At 42.6% G+C, this 22,616-nt stretch overlaps 1 protein-coding gene across 3 annotated transcripts in view; it reads left to right on the top strand.

Annotated features, from left to right (window-relative positions):
• The window catches only part of FAM120A (family with sequence similarity 120 member A), a 128,932-nt gene that overhangs the window by 78,434 nt on the left and 27,882 nt on the right, over positions 1–22,616 (top strand). For all 3 annotated transcript variants that reach the window (XM_032799578.2, XM_032799587.2, XM_075073219.1), the window contains 2 exons: positions 14,140–14,389; positions 21,857–21,971. In XM_032799578.2, the coding sequence (XP_032655469.1) occupies positions 14,140–14,389; positions 21,857–21,971 (365 nt within the window). The remainder of the gene's footprint in view (positions 1–14,139; positions 14,390–21,856; positions 21,972–22,616) is intronic.

Below are 22,616 nucleotides of genomic sequence, written 5' to 3'. Positions count from 1 at the left end.
AGGAGTTTGGCTTTGAAATAATAAAGTTCTTTGCAATGTTCATTGTTGCTGACTTGGATTACTGTCCTTGAAGCTGCTGTATAGATCAATTTACAATTTTATGCACCTAAATAGCTGAAGTGCTTAAAACTGTATGTGCTGAAGCCCTTAACTATCTTAGCTTTATGCAGGTTTCATTTTTTCTCTTGAAAAACTGCACAAAGTTCCCTAGAGTTCTGAGCTACCTCGCTGGGCCCCCCTCTTCCCTCCATTAGTTTACACTGCCTTTCAGAGTTTCCTTAGGCCTGGTCTACACTACGCTGTTAAACCGATTTTTAACAGCGTTAAATTGATTTAACGCTGCATCCGTCCATACTACACTGCTCTTTATATTGATTTAAAGGGCTCTTTAAATCGATTTCTGTACTCATACAAAACGAGAGGAGTAACGCTAAAATCGATATTACTATATCGGATTAGTGTTAGTGTGGATGCAAATCGACATTATTGGCCTCATTATTTTACAGTAGCTACCCACAGTGCACTGCTCCAGAAATCGACGCTAGCCTGGGACCATGGACGCACACCACCGAATTAATGTGCCTAGTGTGGACGAGCACAATTGACTTTATAATATCTGTTTTATAAAATCGGTTTAAGCTCATTCAAATTTATCCTGTAGTGTAGACGTAGCCTTAGTCTGTGGAGACAGAAGTTGCTGCTGATTTAGCTCTCGCTATCGTTTGGTGTTTCTAATGAGTGTGGTGCCGGTAACAAGGAAATAGGGGTACCAACTCTCCCTTTCCATGTGCTTAAACTTTCATGTTTCTAGAAGTAAAATGTCTTCTATTTCAGCCAGTTAAACATTTATTGACTTGCTTTAAATTTCTGAATCACTTCTATTGGCTACAGTCATTGGCTTCTATGAGTAGAAAACTCCTAGCAGAGGCTCTTTTTCTTTTAATGTAGGAAAGTCTCATTTGATGTTGTGTGTTTATTGGAGTAGTATCCCAGCGCCCCAATTGTGGTTGTGGTTCTTATTGTGCTAGGTGCAGTACTTGTAATTAAGACATAGAACTTGAGCTCAAGAGAAGTTCAGTTTTCAGCTCTGCCCAACATGTTGGTGCAAATAAGTATTATTTTTTTACTAATATAAGTAAGAAATACAGTGGGTTCCGCTTAATAGCAATCCTGATATTAACGACTTCTGGTTAATAGCATTTTGCCAGGAACCAGTCCTCTCCTATTTACTTTAATAATGTTTGGATAATGGCAACAGGTTGTAGCGTATGACAACTTTTTGACATGCCTTTCTTGCCTGAACACTGCAAACCTGCCTGCAGCTAGGGCTCCAGCTGGGGAAGGAAGAGCTGAGAAGTGCTGAGCACCAACTACAGACAGGCTTGTGGGGCTGAAGGGAGAGGTACTAGGCACGTCACAGCGTTCTCTTCCCTGGCTGCAGTCCTGCAAACCTGCCTTCTGCTTATTTGCAGCCTTCAGATGATAGCTTCTTTTTGCTGGGAACCGAGAGTTAGCTAATAAGTAGAATTTACTGTAATGTTAATAAGAACCTGCAGTTTCTGAAGAGCTTAGAATCTAAAAAGACAAAAATTAAAGGATAGAGGCAAGAGGTAAAACATACAAGCAAAGTGCTCAGGGTTGTGACGGTTACATGCTAATTTCTTATAGGTTTTTTCAATTTAAAGTATTATTTCTTTATTTTTGATTATGGTGGCCAGGGGTATGGCAAAATGGGATGAGTAAAAATCATCAAGCCATTTTATCAGAAAGTGGAAGGTGAGGAGAAGAGGGAGGGAAGGGACAGAGATCAAGGAAACCACAGAGAGTTAGTTAAATTATATTTAAGGGGCTCTATACATTTAAAACATGCGGCATTCAAAACTGAACTGTTAAGAAGTATGGAAACAAACAGCTAAGACAGTGTGCATAAATTATTCATTACAATTACAGTTTATATATTAATTTAGTGGCTGTACTGATGCCTACAAAATTGCCATCTTTGTTATACAAACCTTAACTCTGATCTACAATACTCGTTGTTGAAATCTGTCGACACGAGCTTTACTCGTTATATATATTGCATAGTCTAATATGTATAGTAAGTAATGTGTGTTTTTAAGAGTATGTAGCTGTCATGAGCTGGAGTTAGGTTTGTGAAATACACATGGTAAACTGTGTCAGTGTTGTTCAATATGCAAACTGTAGGGTAATGAATATTTTTATATAAACTAACTGACCACTGCCATACTTTTATATTGTGATGTTCTTTGTAGGTAATTATCAAAGTCATAAAAAAAAATTCTGTTAGAAGATGCAGTTAGTGAACTTATTTTTTTTTCAGAAGGCCAAACAAAACCAAGTGCTGTTCTTCAAGAATGGGTCTGTGTGCATGCACCCAAGGTTGGAATCTTTTGAATAGCAGCAGCTACTATGCTGTGCCTGTATCATGCATGTCCTTGTGCTCCCACTCACCCACGTGAGGGCATAAAGAGCAGAACAAGAACACCTATACCAGTCCCTTATGACTTCTTGGAGTGATTGTTGCTGTGTGTAAGGATCTGGGGTCTAGAATCTGGGTCTGCAGAGCTTGGGACAGCTGATGTTCCCACAGTGCCACAAGGAGGCAATGCAGAGGCACAGCTGGGGAGCACTGGAGAATAGACACTACAGGAAGTACAGCCCAAGAGGCCTAGAATGACATACCTTGCAGCCCTCTGATTGGCCAAGCACCCTATTTAATCCCAGGAGTTGCCCCAGAAAGTTGCCTGGGCAATGGCACAGATTTCAGCCTGCTGCAGTGCCAGACTTTGCTTGATCTCCGGTCTCCGATCTCAGCCTGACTGTGACCCTCATTCCTGCTTCCTGATTCTAGCCTGGTACTGCCTCTGATCTCCTGTCTCCGACTCCAGCCTGACTCTGATCCTGATTCCAGCTTGGAACTGCCTCTGATCTCTGGTCTCCGACTCCAGCCTGACTCTGACCCTGATTCCAGCCTGGTACGGCCTTTGATCTCCAGTTTCCAGCTCCAGCCTGACTCTAGCTTATGGGACCCGGCTCTTGCAATTCCTCCAACTCCTGCTCGGTGACTACCATCCCTAATGTGCAGACCTCAGCCCAGCTGTGACTGCTAGGCTAGACCGCCTATCCCTTACAGTATGGGTGCTCCACTTCAGGGCACATGTGCCTTTTTAGATTTTTGCCAGCAGTGTCTGATTGGTCCACACATGCAGCCCAATTATCCTTGTACCCCTTACTGAGGGTATATGGGGCGGTGCCTCACCACCTAGGCTTGAAACAGGGCTTTAGTGTCCTGCAGTGTCCACTTTAGGTAGCTCGTTTATTTACATGGTAAATACTTAGATGAATAGGTAGTGTTAGTTTAGTGCTTAGGGTAGTGATTAGTTTTGTTTGTATAGTTAGTGTAAATAGCTTTAGAGAAAATTTTTTGGAACATAGGGTTTATTTCCCCCATGCCTTCTCAATTCTCTAGTCAGAATGGGGAGTTTAATTTTCTAGGTTTACTGTTTTCTTGATGGGAATGCCTAAATCTCCTTGCTTTGTCATGTGATGTCTGCAGGGATGCGATTCCCTTGAATGACAGTCACAGAAGTTTTCTCTATTGTTTAGTAGAAGTTCATATTCTTCTAAGTTTAATATCTGTAGATCATTTAGCAGGATAACTAAAAAGATCAGAGAAACCAAATTAGAAATGTTTCTCATAGATTCATCTGTGTGGGTCTGTTCAGGTCCAGAGCCTGAGCCCATTTGTATAAGGGAATGCAGAAATTCAGAGTACTGTGCTGAGTTTCTGTGACTCTCAGGACCCATGCAACTGGTAGGACGGTTCAAGGAGATCTTATTGAAGTGGTGTTATAACACCTTCTAAACATAGGAGCCGACCTCGATCACCTCAAAAAGAAGTGGAGAATAAGAGGCTGAAATTGCCCGAGGGAGTCACTGCTATGGAAACTTCATGCCCTGATAAAGACATTGCTGAGGCTCTAGGAGATTTCAGTACTGGTGCTTCGTTACTGATCAGGAAAATCACTACTTTAGCACCTAGTGTTAAAAATCCGTCGGTGCACAGGCTGAGATGGTACTGACATTGAAGCCTGGCACTATTAGCTGAGTACTGAGTAAACTTTTAACAAAGAGTAGAGTCACTGCCTTTACTAAGCCTATGGTACTGAGTGTATTTGCAAGGTGGTACTGGCTGTGATCTCTCTAAATAAGTGTGCAGTGCTGATGAGGCTGTGGAGGACCATTTGGTACCATGTAAGTCTATGGCTCCTCTGGTACCGACAGTGGCTCGTAGGGGAGTGGCTTCCAAGTTGCCTGTACTGAGTAGATTTATGTTATCTAAAGACTTAGTAATTTCAGAAGAACCAGAGTCCTCTCTACTAGAAGAGGATATAGATGTTTTGGTGCTGGATACAAGATTATCTCCAGTACCATCTTACTCTGCATTACTCTCCAGGTCTAGAATTCTGTCTCCAGTCACTCTACCATCTTTGGTTCTCTCATTTGAATCTGATGTTTGTTGTTCATCAGATTCTTACCTGTGGGTGGAGAACTCACCAGATTACTCTTCCAGGGCTTCCTCCCCAAAGTTCCACTTAGATAGGGATCTACAAGATCGAGACAGGACAGATACCTAATACCACCCTCAAATTACCTGGTAACAGTCACGTTGGGGTTCTCAGCCATATCCATATGGGGCACATCAGGCTGTTGTGGAACTCATGAGATAAGGAGTATTATCTCAGAATAACCAGGGATTCTGAGAAAGTGAATCTGTGGAGGCAGCCAACTCTACCATAAGATCCTCTGCATCAGTCTCAACAGCCATTTGAGGAGGAACAACATACTGAAGAGAAAACTTTAGTACCAGTGAATATATCTTCCTTGCCTGATGAGGCTGTAATGCCTTCACCACCATTCTATGCTGGCAGTTCTAAGCAGTTTCAGAACTTGATGAAACAGGTAACTGAATCACTACAGATCCCCTTGGAAGAAATCCAAGAAGTGCCACACAATTTCATGGAGCTTCCACACCTCAGCCACATGGCGAGTAGGCCTGCCAATTAATGATTTCCTGTCGGAGCCAGCTCAGACAGTCTGGTAAACTCTAACTTTAGCTCCAACATGTAAAAGAGCTCACATGAAATATTATATACTGTCACAAGGATCTGAGTACCCTTTTTTCCCAACCAGTACCTAATTGGTTAGTGATGATGTAGCAAATGAACGTAACCAACAACTTTCTAAAACAACATCAGGCGAGGAAAAATCAAAATCATTTGGATCTCTTTGTAAGATCTAATTATCCACCAGTTTGCAATTCAGAGTAGCAAACTACCCTATCAGGCTCTTATGGCAAAATACAATGACATCAATTATAATAAGCTTGCTTACTTTATTGAGCAACTAACATAAGAGCATGAAACAATTTCAGTTCATCATCTCTGAGGGTCATCTTACAGCCAAGCCATCTCAACAGGTTGTTTTAGATGCAGCAGATACGGTGTCCTGATTCATGGCTACTGCAGTAGTCATGCATCATGCATCCTGGTTCCATCCAAAAGAGGTCCAAACACTCTCATTTGGGCCACCAAAACTATCAGTGAGAGGACAGCTGAGTCACTTAGTTCACTTAACGTTCCAGAGCAATTCTCTGTTCTCTTGGCTAGCAAAAGAAAATATAACAGGCCTCAGTCATTTCAGAGTTTTGTTCTGCATAGATACTGTTTCAGCAAAGCCCATCTAAGCCAAGATTCCAGAACAGGACACCTTGACCTCTGTAAACAAGACTACATAGCAAACTTCATCTGGCAAGTATTCATTTTAATATGCAGGTTGAGAGCTGCAAACCATGCTATCATTCAGATTCGAAGTTTCACTCTTCTCCCATTATTTAGAAATGGTCTGACCAATCTGAGTGTTCTGGGAAAAGATAACATCCAACAGGTGGATGTGGGAAGTTAAAACATCTGGTTACGTTATTCACTTCCATTCTGTGCTGGCTCCTCACCCACCTTCCTTGTTGGTCTCTGTGACCCATGAATAGACTAAGCAGATTACAAGCACCCCAAAAGATACAGATCTAAAAAATTATTTATTTGGAATAAAGGACAATTCATCAGCATCACTGCAGCTATGAATTGTCAGTTACGAGGCCTTATTTGCAAGATACAATTTGGGGTAATGTGGAAGTTTAGCTGTGAAGGTGAATATAAGACTCCAGAGCAGAATTTGAAAAGCATTATTGTGGAAGGTCAGCTAACAGCTAAAATGTTGGTAACAGGCAGCCATGGATGCATAGTACAATCTAGCTTGATCTGTGGCCACTTCTATGACTATTTGCAGAGCTTTGTGTCTGCAAGCCTCTGGTGTTCCAAAAGAAGTGCAAAGCACAACTGAAGATTTGCCCTTCAAGGGCACAGACTTATTTAGCACTTGTACAGATGACAGTCCCTCAAAGATTCCAGGACCACATTCCACTCTGTGAGCATATACCACAAACTGTAAGCCGGTAAGGTGCTGGGGCAAACTAGGCAGAAGACTTCTAACACCAATACAGATGATCTGAATATCTGCCCAGGAAGAAACAGGAGTTTTCTCAGAGGAGGCATTTTCCTCAACTGTTGTCACACTGCACTGGCTTCCAGGGAGCAGGTTTTCACAAGAGTTCATAGCCACACTTGAACTACTCAGGAACCATCTCTAAACTCTAACTTTTGTACGCCACCTTGCTTTCTTCCATCAAGCATGGTCTATGAGGACAGACAGGTGAGTCCTGGAAGTATCATCCATGGCTATCTCATCCAATTTTGGTCCTCACCTCCTGCTGACCCCATTCTCTGCTCCTCTTCAGGTCCTTTCTCATGAAAATCAGCTCAGATAAGTGGCTTGCCTACTTTGCCTAGGAACCATAGAAGAAATCTCCTCTGGAATATAGGGGAAGAGGCTTCTAATCCTGATATTTTCTTATTCCAAAGGAAAAAGGGGATTTTGTCCTATTCTAGATATGAGAAGACTGAACAAATATATATGCCATCTCAGATTCAGGACGGTAACTCTAGCCTCCATCATCCTTGACCTTCAGGATCAAGATTGTTTCATGGCTGTCTACAAGATGCATACTTCCATATCAACATCCATTCTACCTGCAGAAAGTACCTGCAATTCACAATGGGGTCCAGTCACTACCAATACAAAGTGATACCATTCAGTCTCTCCACAGAACCAAGAGTCTTTACAAAATGTCTGTCTGTGGTGGTGACATATCTGAGGTGATGTCATTCACTTTTATTCCAATTTAGACGATTGATCAAAGGCAGATCTCATCAGGAAGTTGCCACAACCTTGACGTATGTTTCTCACCTATGCAAACAGCTGAGATTCATGGTGAAATATAGGAAATCATCTCTGACTGATCACAGATAACAGAATTTATAGGAAAACATGCGAACATAAAAATGGCCAATGATCCATCTAACCCAGTATTCTGTCTTCGACGGTGGCTGTTGCCAGATGCTTCATAGGGAACGAACAGAACAGGGCAATTTATCAAGTGATCTATCCCCCATTGTCTAGTCCCAGCTTCTGGCAGAGATTTAGGGACATCCAGAACATTGGGCTGTGTCCCTGACCATCATGGCTAATAGCCATTGATGGACCTATCCTCCATAAACTTACCTAATTCTTTTTTGAATTGAATTATACTTTTGACCTTCACAACATCCTCTGGCAATAAGTTCCACAGGTTGGCTGTGCATTGTGTGAAGAAGTACTTCCTTACTTTTGGTTTTCAAACCTACTGCCATTGGGTGACTGCTGGTTCTGGTGTTGTGAAGGGATAAATAACACTTCCTTATTCACATTCTCCATCCTTCATGATTTTATAGACCTATTCTCCCCTCCCCCCCGATCATCTTTTTTTTTTTTTAAAATGAACAGTCCCAGTCTTTTTAAACTCCTCATATGAAAGCTGTTCCATGCCTCTAACCATTTTTGTTGCCCTTCTCGGAATTTTTTCCAGTTCTAATTTATCTTTTTGAGATGGGGTGACCAGAACTGTATGCACTGTTCAAGGTGTGGGCATGCCATGGATTTATATAGCAGCCCTAATCAGTTCCAAATTAGCAAAAGCATATCTTTATGAAGAAGGATTTTTCTCTTCATACAGTAATCACTGGTATCAAATCTAATCCAGCAACTACAGTAAGAAATTGTCTCAAGCTTCTAGGCCACATGTTTGCTTGCACACATGATGCCCCTAGCCAGACTTCACCCTGTGTCCGTTACAAGGCTGGTTAAGGTCAAGGCATTGTGACAGTCAGGCTGGAAGGCTGCAAGAGGATGCTAGAAGTCCCAGAATGTTAAAGGCCCTCTTCCCTAGTTGCTGAGAAGCGGGTTACCTCAGGTCAGTTAGGGACACCTGTTTCCAATTAAGGGCTGCCCGAGGCCTTTAAAAACCCCTCCTCTGGTGAGAGAAAAGGGGGAAGAGAGAGAGACACTGCTGCCAGGCTAATGGTAGTTGGGAAATAAGCTTCTTCAGGGTGGACTCCTTCCCACAAGGGAAGCTGCCAAACTTGAGGCCTGCTGGGGGAAGGACTGACACCCCGAGCTACACCCTGCGCCCGGGAGGAGGCAGAGAAAGGTACCCCACTGGGTTTTCTTTGTTTATGAGACTATTTTCCTTTTTGTTTGCTGGAAGATCAATCCTCTAGGCCAACCTTCAGGCCTGCCCTTAAAGTACGACCAAGGGAGCACAGAAGGGGCAAGGCAAACCCTGCCATGAGTGGGGCTGATTACCCCAGGCCTGCCATCGCCAGAGGGGGAAGCGCTAAATCTGGTGAGACGAAGGAGGTGCATTGCCACAGAATATAGTGAGCATGCAAATGGTGGTCCCAGTGTGTATCCTATCAGCTCTAAACTGGTGGGTAGACCACAAGAATGTTCAGAGCCCTCTTCTCCATATCTCCCCTTGAAAGATGTTGGTCACAGATGCATCAAGTACAGGTTGGAGCACACATCTGGGCTGTGCCCATAAACAAGGGAGTTGGTCTCAAAAGAACTCTTGTACTGAACACAAATTCTTGCCCACAACATACTGCAGTGTACTGTATGAACAATCAAGGAGGTGCCTTCTTATCACCCCATATCAAGAGTCAATGAAGTTATAGATAGTGTTTATGAACATGGGATATCCTGTCACTTTTCATCTTCCAAGAGCCAGCAGCAACCTAAAATACTTTCTAAACAAGCAATCCATCTCCAGCCACAAATGGTCTCTGAACAGCTCCATCCTTAAACCAGTAGAATGGGAAATTCTGTTATAGACTTGTTTGCCACTGAAGACCATATGAAATGCCCAACCTTTTGTTCTAGGCACAAGCCCTTAATCATTGCAAGACACCTTCTTCATAGGGTGGGATGAAGGTCTCATATTTGCAATTGTGCCGATTTTCTTGATTCCAGGAGCGATGTGCAAAATCAAACAAGCTGGAGTCATACTGTTATGGATATCTTCAGGACAGTTCTAGCTAACATAGCTCCTTAAAATGTCTGTCTAGGCTTCTGTACCACTGCAAGACTGTCCATTCATGTCACAGAAACAAGGTGAGGTACTTCATCCATGCCCAAAGTTACAATATTTGATAGAGTGGATGTTGGTCACCTGAGTGCAACCAACAGAAGCTGTGCACTACAAGTACAAGAGATTCTGCTGCAAAGTAGAAGGCTCTTCACAAGGAAGACTTACTCCTTTAAATGAAAAGATTTGCAATTTGGGCAGCCAAGCACAATCTCAACCCACTGAAGGCTTTTGTACCAAAAATCCTAAACTATATTTTATATTTGAAACACCTTGGACACTCTTCTATCAAAGTCCACCTGGATGCAGTCTCGCCACACTACCCTCCAGTACAGTCATGCTCAGTTTTTTTCTCACCCCCTGGGATCCAGATTTCTAAAGATGTTACTGCGTAATTACCAACCAGTCAACAGAATGCCCTCCAAGGTGGGATCTTAATGTTATTCTTACAAATCACATGGAGCCCCCCTTTGAACCTCTTTCTGAATGCTCTTTATATCACCTTACTCTGAAGACAGCCTTTTTAGTCACCATTACATCAGCGAGAAGGGTCAGCAAATCCCAAGCTCTCATGGCTGACCCTCCTTACACCACATTCCACGGAGATAAGGTTTGGTTGGCAAAAAATAACTTACATAGACACTGTCTATTCAGTTTAAAAAGGATAAGTATATGTGCCTCTGAATCGTCTTTAAAGTTTTTATTGTTTGTCACCCATGCTTTCCTTTAAAGTTTTCTCTCCTCTTTCACTGTGTGAAAGACACACACAAAGAGGGAAATCTTGATTATAGTTAAACAATATACAGAAAGTGAACAAACTGGGGAAAAAATAGATTTTTTTCCCCAGTAGCTTTCATTTACAGTAATGGGAAGTTTGGCATGGGGAAGTAGAGGGTTTTTTTTGTGTTTTTTGTGTTTTTTTTTGACACAAGTATTTTTTAGTTGACTGTGTCCTTTTAAAAAAAACTGAGAAATATATTATTCCGTTGCAGTAAATAGTAACATTTATTGTTGAGCTGATGCAGAGAAAAGCATGAATTTTTTTCAGGAAGAAGCAACCTGCTGAACAAACAAAATCGTCTTGGAATTTAGGATGAAAAATTATATGTAGCTGTTTTCCTCCTGGCAACTAACTTAAATTTGTTCGTATGGAATTTCCAATTATAGTGACTAATTTGTCCAACATTAAATTTACAAGATGATAGTATTGCTTGTTTATCCCTTGAGTAAGGGTAGAGTTACACTGCAATCATTTAGTCTTCTGCCAAGATGTTTCTTCATTGTTCAGACCTAAACAAAGCTGCTTTGTACTTTACAGATTTGATTTCAGAATGCCCTTGGGCTTCTCTGTAGGGCAAGGTCTTAAGTCCCACCAGTTCTTCCCATTGGATACCAGCTTACATCTAATTATACATAAGAACTTAAGCTTTCTTGCATATATGAAGTGGAATGAGACCACAGCTTATCTTCTGTTGGTGAAAAAAATTAGATGGAGGAAGCTATAATTTGAATTTCAGCCATTATTTTCTTCCTTTTGTGCAAAGGAGTCAAGTTTCCTAATTGCAATGTCCACTACAGCGCTGAGATCATACAGTTAGAAAGTACTCAAAAATACTCAGTTCTGGCCTTGTGCATATACTGAACGAGAATGATAGCAAGATGGAACCCTGCCCAGGAACGTCCTTAGGACTGATGATACAAATACAGTCTTCTGGGGCTTCAGCCCACAAAAAACAAAGCTGCTCAAGGAGCCCCATCCCACACTCACATGGAAATAACTTCAGGCAAGTCAACAGTACTTCATGTTCACTGGAACTGAAGGAAGCTGATAAATCTAATATCAGCATAGACATCTGATCACTGCCCATTGCTGGGATGAGATTGTTGTCCAATGTGACAAGGGTGGTTTCTATGAGGTATCCAGATCTGAAACCAGAGTGACGGGGGCTAGGGAGATCTAAGGCTTCTAGTTATTGTGACTTTGTTTTTTTACCAGTCTTTTCAATTGCGAATTGTGGCAACTTGAGCAGCTGTGCATTCATGTTATATGGTATTCTCTGAGAGAGAGATTTTATATATAACATATATTGCACACACATATGCGTGGATATATAATGCTTCAAGTATGTGTCAGCGTCTATCACTGTAGGTGTGTATGGCAGGGAGTAAAGCTGGCTTCTGTTCCCACTCAAAGGGGACATAGACTCACATGAGAAGACTGATCTTATAGATAGCACTTAAACTGAGGGAGCTCATGAAACATCGCTTTTCCAAAGACAAAGGCCCTAAGCAATCAAAGATCCAGCACTAATATGGCCCTGATACTCCTGACAGAGTTGAGTAAGGGCCCAAGATAAGCCCTGGAGGCATGTTCCTAGTACTGAAGAAGTGACTAGAACTGGAACCAGCTCCATATTTCCCCATGGCACCACCTTCCGAAGAAGAGAGATACTTCTCACCATCACCGACACTCCTTGACAACGTCAAGCAGAGATCCATCTCTTATGCCACTGGAGAATGACCCCCAAGGAGAGCATAAGGGCTTCAGATCACTGACCAAAAAGGTCTGAAAGTGGGACTGGGTTGGACAGTCTGAACCACATCAGCATCTGTATGGTATTTCAGCTTGGCCATATTGGCATTACTGAGGTCATTCATCCTGCATGTCAAATAAATTACTCTCTTGTGCTTCTAGCAGGAGGAGGAGATCCCACTCTCTGGCACTATCATTGGTTAGGTCACCCACACTGGAAACACATGTGGGGCTGCAGGAGATGAAACGGGAGCTACCACAATGATCCCTGTCTCCTTCCAAGGAAACATTCTTATCTCTGGATGAAGCAGTGACCCCAGCCTAGCCTCCACTCTCGTGATCAGTGACTTTAAAGCCTTCCAGGACTTCTAGTCCAGAATTGTGCAGACCTTCGATATTGAGACCAAATTCATACAAGAATAGTCTCAAGTTTTTTGTTGTTTTCAGTGTGACAGCACTGGCTAGTTTCACCCTCCTACTCATTAGCGAGTGGATGGAGGAACTGGAAGGACTATGGTAGATCCTGGCCATTTCTCCACTCACTTGAAAGTGGAAAGAAAAGAAGTATTACGTGCCCTAGAACGGCTTAGTGTTTCTACACCCACTCAAACACAAGTACAAGAAAAACTGAAGTTCACTAAACATATTCATATGGACAAGGATCCTAAGAAATTAGACCTTTTTGGATGCAAGGCACATTCATCAGCCTCACTGCAGCTTTGAGTAGGGAACTACCAGGCATTATTCACTATATACAGTTGCTTCACATGTGAGAGGGTCACTTCTTTTCTCTCAAAAATCCTACAGGAATACAGTGATGAAATGAAGGAGATCATTAAGGAGGTCCAGATGGACACAAGGACATTGCTGCAGGCAGCCATGGTCACATCTGATACATCTGCAAGGTCATTGGCCGTGGCTGTCACAATCAGATGAGCCTTGTGGCTCCCGACATTGAGCATACCAAGTATAGTTCATGGTAGAGGACCTATCCTTTCAGAAGATGGAGCTCTTCAATCAAAGGACAGACGAAGTACTCTATTTCCTCAAGGACTCAAGGGTCACACTATGGTATGTCGGAATTTACACACTGTCTCCCTACAAAAAGCTATACAAGTACCCACCAGCAAAGGCAGAGGATGTTTTCCTACCCCCAGGGCAGACAGCCCACAAAGCAAAACCCAGGTATTGTAGGGGGATGCCAGTCTTCTGCCTCCTTAACCAACCCAGTGTCTTCGCAGAGAACAGATTTGACAGGAGAGTGAAGAGTTACATCAGTTTGTCATATCACAGCTGATTTGAAGCCTGCCCCCATGTCCAAGGACCCCTTTCCACCAGGTCTGTGTGGTTATCACAACTGTCAAATGAACCTTAGACATCACTGCCCAAGGCTTCCTTTTACATTTCCACTCCCTATGCACCTCTCCTTTCCAGTCCTCCTCTTTTGTTTTGTAAAGCTCTGCCACCTGCTCATCATCATTAGCTGCAGAAAAATAAAGTAGGGATGAAAGTAGCCGATGCTTAGGAAGTATTTTGTATTTATGTGCTGTTTTGGGAAATATTCTTCATTTTACATCCCTCCAACTCTTTAATCAAACATGTAAAACCTAATTAGGAGAATATCTGTGTAAAAAGAGAAATTAAGCAGCTTATCTTCCATTGTGCCATTATGATAGAGAAAAATAATTTGGAGAATAAACTAATTAGGTTAAAAACAAGTTGACAGTAATATTCTTACAATATATTTGTGTTTTTTATGAAAACTTTTGCATATTAGAGAATGTGTTGAAGTGAGTGCATGTGAAAGAAATAATCCTTCAGGACCTTGCTGGTTGGCTGCTAGTCATGCAAATTAGCATACATGATACAGAATCAGTACAGCCAGTATAACATCTAAATGCTACCTGGATTAAAATGACCTATTGATTTAAATGGGGAGGCTATCTGTATATGAAGTTTAAAATATACAAGTCTTTTAATTTTTTTTCCAATTGTTTTTGTTCTGTAGTTTCACCAGTGATAATTAAAGAATGGGCTGCTTACAAAGGAAAATCTCCCCAGACCCCTGAGCTGGTGGAAGCGCTTGCATTCAGGGAATGGACCTGTCCCAATCTGAAGAAGCTGTGGCTGGGAAAAGCAGTAGAGGACAAGAACCGAAGAATGAGGGCATTTTTGGCCTGTATGAGATCAGATACACCAGCAATGCTCAATCCAGCTAATGTGCCCACTCATCTTATGGTGCTCTGTTGTGTGTTAAGGTGAGGGTTTATCACAAGTTAAAATAGCATAAAAAAAATATTACTACGTTGTATAATATATTGCTCTAGCAAGTCTTTCTCTAATCCTGGATTAAACTGTGACTTTGAAAATTAATAATTCATATTGCAAGTATTTTTGGAAGAAATGACTTCCTCGCTTCTGTGATTCTTAAAAGTGTGCTAGCTACTTGTCAGTTTTTCAGCTAATTCCATAGAGAGTTGAAAGAAGAAAAAATGGCTGTTTTCTCATAGTTTCTTGTTATATTTAGGGCCTCTAAGTAGCCAGACACAAACATTGCCTTTTGGGTCACAGAAACTGGCACTGTACATTCTCAAAAAAAACACCAAAAGGTGCTGCAGAAAATAATTGCTTAGTGGCTTTATGGGTTTGGAAAGCTCATGTAAATGATTTCCCATTTACCAGGTACTAGGATTCGCTGTATTAGGCTTGCTGGTTCCCTTACTTGATTTGAGTGGCCCACATGACATGTACAGAATTAAGAAGGAAGAGACTAGCCTTCAGTTTCAGAGCTGAATTAGGAAGGAGCACTCCTATACCTTTGGTGGGGAGGGGGCAGGAATCTCTAGTCACCTAGTAAGACCCAGCTCTTGCTCCTTAATCTGGCAGGACCCAAAATCTCAAGCTGAAAGGTGAGATTTATATGAATGGAAGAGAGATTTTAGATATATTTTTGAGATGATAAATGTAAGTTTGCCTCCAAGTTAATATTAATTTCTCTTGCCTTTTGAGTCATGTATAGTTTTTCTTTGAGCAATGGTTATTGTATTCCACTGAGGGTTGTGAGCATGGACCCGGAGCCGGAGCTTTTAAAAGTAGTACACCGCTACCTCAATATAACGCCACCCGATATAACACGAATTTGGATATAACACGGTAAAGCAGCGCTCCGGAGGGGCGGGGCTGCGCACTCCAGTGGATCAAAGCAAGTTCAATATAACACGATTTCACCTATAATGCGGTAAGATTTTTTGGCTCCCAAGGACAGCATTATATCGAGGTAGAGGTGTAGTGTCAATTGGTCTGTGCATGTGCCCTTGGTACTGCCTCATGGTTTCAACCAAGGTGATAAAGGGTGGGGTGGAGTTATAAATAAGGCACTTGGCTTTGTAGGAGTAGAATACAATAGTTCCAATAATATTTTATTAAAACTCTGAACACATTTTAAAATAGTTTTTCTGTGATGTAGCAAAAATAGTTTGTGAGGTATAAAAGTTTTATTGGCTCTTGTTTGGAATGACCCGTGTACAACTTTCTGTGACTTCACTTCTGAGTAATGTGTTCATCTCTGACTCATGTTGATGAAGCCTTCATACTACACCATTATGTCTTATTTTTATATGGATCATCGTGCATTTCTACTTTAGGTAGTATTTTTATGGTATTTAACCCTTTGTTATTGAAAGCAGTGTGGGGTTCTGATGATCATGTGTGCTGTGGGGTGAGTTCACAGGCAGTGTCTCATCAGTATATTTTGCTTGGACATTTACGTCACATAATGGATATTTTCCTAATTTATCTACTCTAAGGAGCCAGCTCAAGGGGTATACTGTAAAAATATTGTCAAACAACATTACTATTTTTCTTTGAGTAACTTTTGACCAAATACACATTTTTATAGTATGCAAAAGTATTTGGATCAGCCCAAACTACAACAATTAATTATTGGACAAACTTCTGTTGGTGAAAGAGACAAGCTGTCGAACTACACAGAACTCATCTACTGTGTCTCTCTCATGGGATCAGTAGGGCTGCAACAGTACTGCAAACAATAATTCATTTGTCATTTGTAATTAGCAGCATTATCAAAATATTGTCTGGCATTAAACCCTAAGAAATCACTTCAATCTTTTTAGCTATGTCTTATTTTTTTAATTTGAAGCCTGAACAAAAAGTTTTTGGCTTCATTCTAGTGGCTTTTCTGTTCACACAGTAATACTGTTTACTTTAACTGTTAAAGTAAGGACTCTGAGTAAGTCGTCTTTTGAGTGATTGCACATGTCCATTCCACTGTAGGTATTTGTGCTCTCCAGTGCACAGTTGTTAGAGTTTTTTCCCTTGATAGTACCTGTTGGGGCAGCCTGAGTACCCTCTGCTGTCTCATACGCATTGGGCAGGCATAAAGGGCTGAGACCCCCACACCTACCTCAGTGCCTTCCTACCACCTGTTACGGTTATTGAAGCTCCCTGTCCTTGCTCCTGCAAGTCTTTCTTGATACCTATATATTTTACCTATGTGTAGTTAGTGTAGTCTAGTAGTTACTCAGTTTGTTAGTTTAAAAAAATTATTTTTATTGTTTGAGCATGTACCAGCCCCGGTACTGGAGGTATCCCCCACACACTCTGAATTTCAAGGCCTGCCACTGTTGCGGTAAGGATATGCCAAATAGAGAACCTCACCCCAGCTGCCTTAAGTGCCTGGAGGAAGCTCATGTAAGGGATGAGTGCAGCATTTGTAAGGGCTTTAACCCTGTTCAGAAAAAAGATGGGGCAGTCAGGTTAAAATATCTGCTCATCAGATTGGCTCTGTGGCCTCCATCTGAGCCCTCTATGTTGCTCTGGATACAGAGCACCTTGGTGTTGGTCAGTAATGCACCTGCCACGCTACTGGTACTGAGAGGCAGATTGGGATCCCCAGTACCGAAGAAGAGGCATAAGAATCAGACTCAGCACAAAGATCATCAAAAAGGATGATCTCTAATAAAAACTCAGATGGGGGATCAAAAAAGAAGCACTTCCCAGAGCACACCTCTAGATAGGGGAGTTCGTTGACTCCAGAGGCCAATGTGGGCCTGTTGAGCCTGGTTCCCTAAGCATCTTCATTGCCATTTCCTTGCCCCAGGGTACCACACAGTATCTTTCTGGTACCCAGTCTACTTCTGAGGCTGCGAAAGGATTGTTGAACCTCAGTGTTGCCATCGCCAGTGGTCTCAACTGGCACCAGTAACTATGGTACCACCTCCAGTGCCTTTCCCACCACGGCATCAAGGTACCAATGAGACTGGTACCATCTAAGGGAAAGGCACAGATGATATCCCTGTCTCCGCTGCAGAGTTGGCCTTCCTCTGCAGTCCCAACGTGTACGGTACCACCTTGCTCTCAAGGAAAAGCTTCATCCTTATCAGACTCTGAAGTGGGTTCCTATGTTTCCCAACCTCGCTGGTCCCATTGGGGGAGAGATGCCACCTGCCCGCCTGGGTTTCTCCCACAGTACCTGCAGGGAGTTTACAGAAGGGATCCTTGGGTTGTGTATAGCTGGGGTCCAGGGACATACTAGTGGCTCTTTTGGGACCTGTAGGTTCCCCACGTCAGTCAAGAGCATCCCTGAAGCCATCTCAGCTGGCTCTATCTACTGGTTGCCAGGAGCATCGTCGCCACAAGCATTTTGGTACTGAACAGACTTGGGATCTCTTACATGAGCAACTGTAGGAACTGAACCATTAGTATTCTCTTCCTTCTCTCCTGATGAGACAGTCATGGTGGAGCCTATTTCTTCACTTCTGGGTGATTTATTTTAAGACTCATCAGGAGCTGTGAGGAGGATGGCTATGATGCATGATATCCACCTCGAGGAGTGGGAAAAATTCCGCAAGCTAGTGCATGTTCTAATCTAGCTCCAGCTAGAATAGCTCTGCCAATAAATGTGGCTTAAAGCCCACCAAGATTCTCTGGCAGACTCCATCTTCCCTGCCTCTGACTGCTGAAAGAGTAGAGAGAAGGTACTATCTCCCTGGGGGTTTGAGCACTGTATAACCATCCTCCTCCAATGTCCCTTGAAGTTGCAGCAGCCAATGAAAAGGAATGATAGGGACACCAGACTTCAGCACCAAAGAATAAAGAGGACAAGAAGTTGGACTTATTTGGGAGGAAGCTTTATTCCACAGGTGGATTACAACTTCACATTGTGAACTAGCAAGCTGTGCTGCGATGCTTTGATTTTACTCTGTGGGGGATGGGTATGAAATGGAAAGACAAGCTCCCATGTGAACAAGAGTTCCTCTCTTGGATAGAGAAGGGAAAGTTGGTCGCCAGAAAAGCTCTACAGGCATGTCTGGATGCAGCAGATTCTGCTGCATGCAGCATGGCCTCTGCCTTCACTGGAAGCGCTCATCCTGGTTGCACTCTTCTGGCCTCCTTCCAGAGATGCAACAGACCATTCAGGGCTTACTAGGTGAGCAGCCATTCTTCTCAGAAGAGAGAGATGAGACTCTGCATAGGCCTGGTCTACACTACGCGTTTAAACCGATTTTAGCAGCATTAAACCAATTTAACACTGCACCTGTCCACACTACGAGGCCCTTTATATCAATATAAAGGGCTCTTTAAATCGGTTTCTGTACTCCTCCCCGACGAGAGGAGTAGCGCTAAAATCCATATCGATTAGGGTTAGTGTGGCCGGCAAATCTGTACGGTAATTGGCCCTCCGGGCGGTATCCCACAGTGCAGCCACTGTGACCGGTCTGGACACAATCTAATTGGATGCAGTGGCCAGACTATTAAACAGGAAAATCCGCGAAATTTTGATTTTCAATTTCCTGTTTGCCCAGCTTGGGTGGCAATGCAGTCCCAAATCCAAAAAGAGCTCCAGCATGGACTGTACGGGAGATACTGGATCTGATGGCTGTATGGGGAAACAAATCTGTTCTATCAAAGCTCCGTTACAGAAGACGAAATGCCAAAGCGTTTGAAAAAAAAAAATCTACAGGCTACACAAAATGTCACCGGAGCAGGTCGCAACCCATGTTCACTGACTGATGCTTTTCTGCTGCTCTGGTCAGAGGGTCTGCTATATGCTTTTGCCCCGTCCCTCTTCTGTCCGGAGTTCTGTGCAAGGCGAAACAGGACAAGGCCAGTCTTACACTTTTCGTGCCGTTGTGGTCCCGTCAGGACTGACTTTCACAGCTCTCGTACTTCTGTCAGTCCCCCTCAGTTACTCCTGCTTCACACTGTCCTAGCTTTGCAGAATTGTGGCCACCTCCTTCACACCAACCTTCAGGCCCTTCACATGATGGCCTGGAGACTTCTCTACCGATGTCAGCCAAGGAGTCCTGCTCCAGAGAGGTGCAGGAGGTACTGCTGAATAGTAGAAAACCATCAAGGATGACAATTGGCTAAGTGGAAGAGGTTTTCTGTCTGAGACAGAAAGGAGTCTCCCCAGTTCCTGCTTCTGTTCAGTAAGTGCTGGACTATCTTTTGTATCTGAAACATCAAAGATTAGCTCAGTTAGGGTACACGCAGCAGCTCTATCAGTGTTTCACTCTTCTGTGGGTAACCATTATCTTTTTTCTAGACTGATGGTTGTAAGATTTTTAAAGGGTTTGGACAGGATGTTTCCACAAGTATAAAGCCCTATTCCGCCATGAAACCTGAATTTAGTCTTCAAGTTGATGGGTCCCCACTTTCAGCCTTTAGTGACCTGATACACCTTTCAGTGAAAGTAGCATTTTTAGTAGCTATTACATTGGCCAGGAGAGTAGGGGAGTTGAGGGTGTTTATCACATCTTTTATATATGATTTCTTATGCAGACAAGTCTGCATTCATCCCCATCCAAGATTTGTTATGCAAGTGGTCTCCTCTTTTCACATTAAGTAGGCAGATTTACTTACCATCCTTCTTCCCAAAGCCTCAGAGTAACAAGAGAGAGAAGTCACTGCTCACTCCAGAAAGCAGAAGAGATTTGTGCTTTATCTGGAGTGAACTAAGCTATTTAGATTTTCATCTCAGTTGTTCGTTGCATTTGCGGACAGAGTTTCTACACAGAGGATTTCGGCATGGCTATCCAGTTGTATTCGCTTATGTTAGCAGTTGGTTAATGCAGAGCTGCTGGATAGAGTATTGGGTCATTTGACTAGGTCCCAAGCAGCCTTTGAGGCATTTCTTCTGGCTCATGTGTCAATATTGGACATTTGCAAGGCAGCAACCTGGTCATAGTGTCACATGTTTGCCTCTCGCTATGCAATCTTAGCAATCTAGAGATGAAGCTAAATTTGGATGAGTGCTCCTTCAGTCTTTTTGTTCAAATGGATTCTGATCCCGCCTCCAAATAGAACTGCTTGTGAACCACCTACAGTGGAGTGGACAAGTGCAATCCCTCAAAGAAGAAAAAATGGTTACTAACCTTTCCGTTGCTCTTTGAGATGTGTTGGATGTGTTCATTCCACGACCTGCCTGTGACAGGTTGGATCACAAAAACCCCCTTGGGAACTGTCAATGGATGTTCCAAGACTACTACTGCCCCTGCTTTGCCTGCCAGCCTGTGAGTCCAACACCCTGTCTTGCTGAGCCAGACACGCCAGTCTGCTCCAATACAGACCCAGGGTCTGAACCATGTGCCCCAAAGCTGCAGACTTCATTGGAAGCAACTTACAGAAATGTTCCTGGCTTTAATACATACTCTGGGTTAATTAATAAGTAAAAAGTGATTTTATTAAATACATAAAGTAGGATTTAAGTGGTTCCAAGTAGTAACAGACAGAACAAAGTGAATTACCAAGTAAAAAAAAACAAAACATGCAAATCTAAGCCTAATACAGTAATAAAACTGAATACAGATAAAATCTCACCCTCAAAGATGTTTCAATAAATTTCTTTCAGAAACTGGATGCCTTCCTAGTATGGGCATAATCCTTTCCCCTGGTACAGTCCTTGTTCCAGCTCAGGTGGTAGTTAGGGGATTTTTCATGATGGCTGCCCCCTTTGTTCTGTTCCACCCACTTATATATCTTTTGCATAAGGAGGGAATCCTTTGTCCCTCTGGGTTCCCTCTTTCTCAATGGAAAAACAGCAGGTTAAAGATGGATTCCAGTTCAGGTGACATGATCACATGTCACTGTAAGACCCCAAGCTTTCATTCCTCCCAGCCTGACTCACAGGAAGGCCTACCTGCAAACAGAGCTGTCCACAGTCAAATGTCCTGGTTAATGGAAGCTGTCAAGATTCCAAACCACCATTAATGGCCCACGCTTTGCATAATTACAATAGGCCCTCAGAGTTATTTTATATTTCTAGTTTCAGATACAAGAGTGATACATTTATACAAATAGGATGACTGCACTCAGTAGATTATAAGCTTTGTAATTATACCTTACAAAAGCTCTTTTGTATGAAGCATATTCCAGTTACATTATATTCATACTCACTAGCATATTTTCATAAAATCATATAGAGTGCAGCGTCACACTGCCCTCCTTCCCATTTCTATCAGTGTCATCCTGGTAGGAAGGAGCTGAGGGGATCCTGGGATGGCTCAGTCCTTTATGCCTGTGTAATGTGCGCAAGACAGCAGAGGGCACTCAGGCTGTCCTGACAGTAACTGCTAAGGATCAAAACTCTTCAGCTGTGCATTGGAATCCACAGACACCTACATGGAATGGACATACGCAACATATTGTGAAGAACAGCAGTTACAGAAAGGTTAGTAACTGTTCTTTGTTTGCTTTTGCTGTAGGTATATGGTGCAGTGGCCAGGGATCCGTATACTTCGTCGCCAGGAACTTGATGCTTTCCTTTCTCAGGCGTTGTCTCCAAAACTCTATGAACCTGACCAGCTACAGGAACTTAAGGTAATTCTTAATCCAACTTCCTTCATTAGAGAAATCTACCCCCAACTGATCCCTAATGTTAACATTGAGCAAGTGATGTTTTTCTCTAAAGACATTAAGCATTAAGGCCCAGTTTTTTAAAGGTGATTTAGGTATCCACTGTGCCTTGTTTGTGCTGGGAAGCTTCTCCAGGATCATTTAATCTCCTATGTTCTAAATATTTTACAGCTCTTTAAAGTATTCTTTCCATCGCTTATTCAATTCTTAGAAGTAGTAAACATATAAATAGAAAGATTAAGAAGAAAAAGGCACTAGGAAGTGACAATGTCTAACCGATTTAGGAGCCTGTTTCTCATTTTCAAAAAGGATTTAGGCACTTTAAAGTCAATGGGATTTTAGGCTCCTAAATCAGGTGTTGCAACACTGAGCACCATAATGCCTAAATATCTTTAAAAATCTGGTGTGTCCCTTCAGTGTATATAGGTCACTTAGTATTTGGGCTGGGGTACACTGGGAGGGGGTGTTATCGATCTAAGATACTCTACTTCAGCTACGTGAATAGCGTAGCTGAAGTCAAAGTATCTTAGATCAAATTACCTCGGGTCCTCACGGCACGGGATCGACATCCGCGGTTCCCTGTGTCGACTCCACTACTGCCGCTTTCTC

The sequence above is a fragment of the Chelonoidis abingdonii genome, chromosome 17 (genome assembly GCF_003597395.2).
Source record: "Chelonoidis abingdonii isolate Lonesome George chromosome 17, CheloAbing_2.0, whole genome shotgun sequence".
NCBI classification, from domain to species: Eukaryota; Metazoa; Chordata; order Testudines; family Testudinidae; genus Chelonoidis; species Chelonoidis abingdonii.
This window is presented reverse-complemented; position numbering and strand designations above follow the sequence as displayed.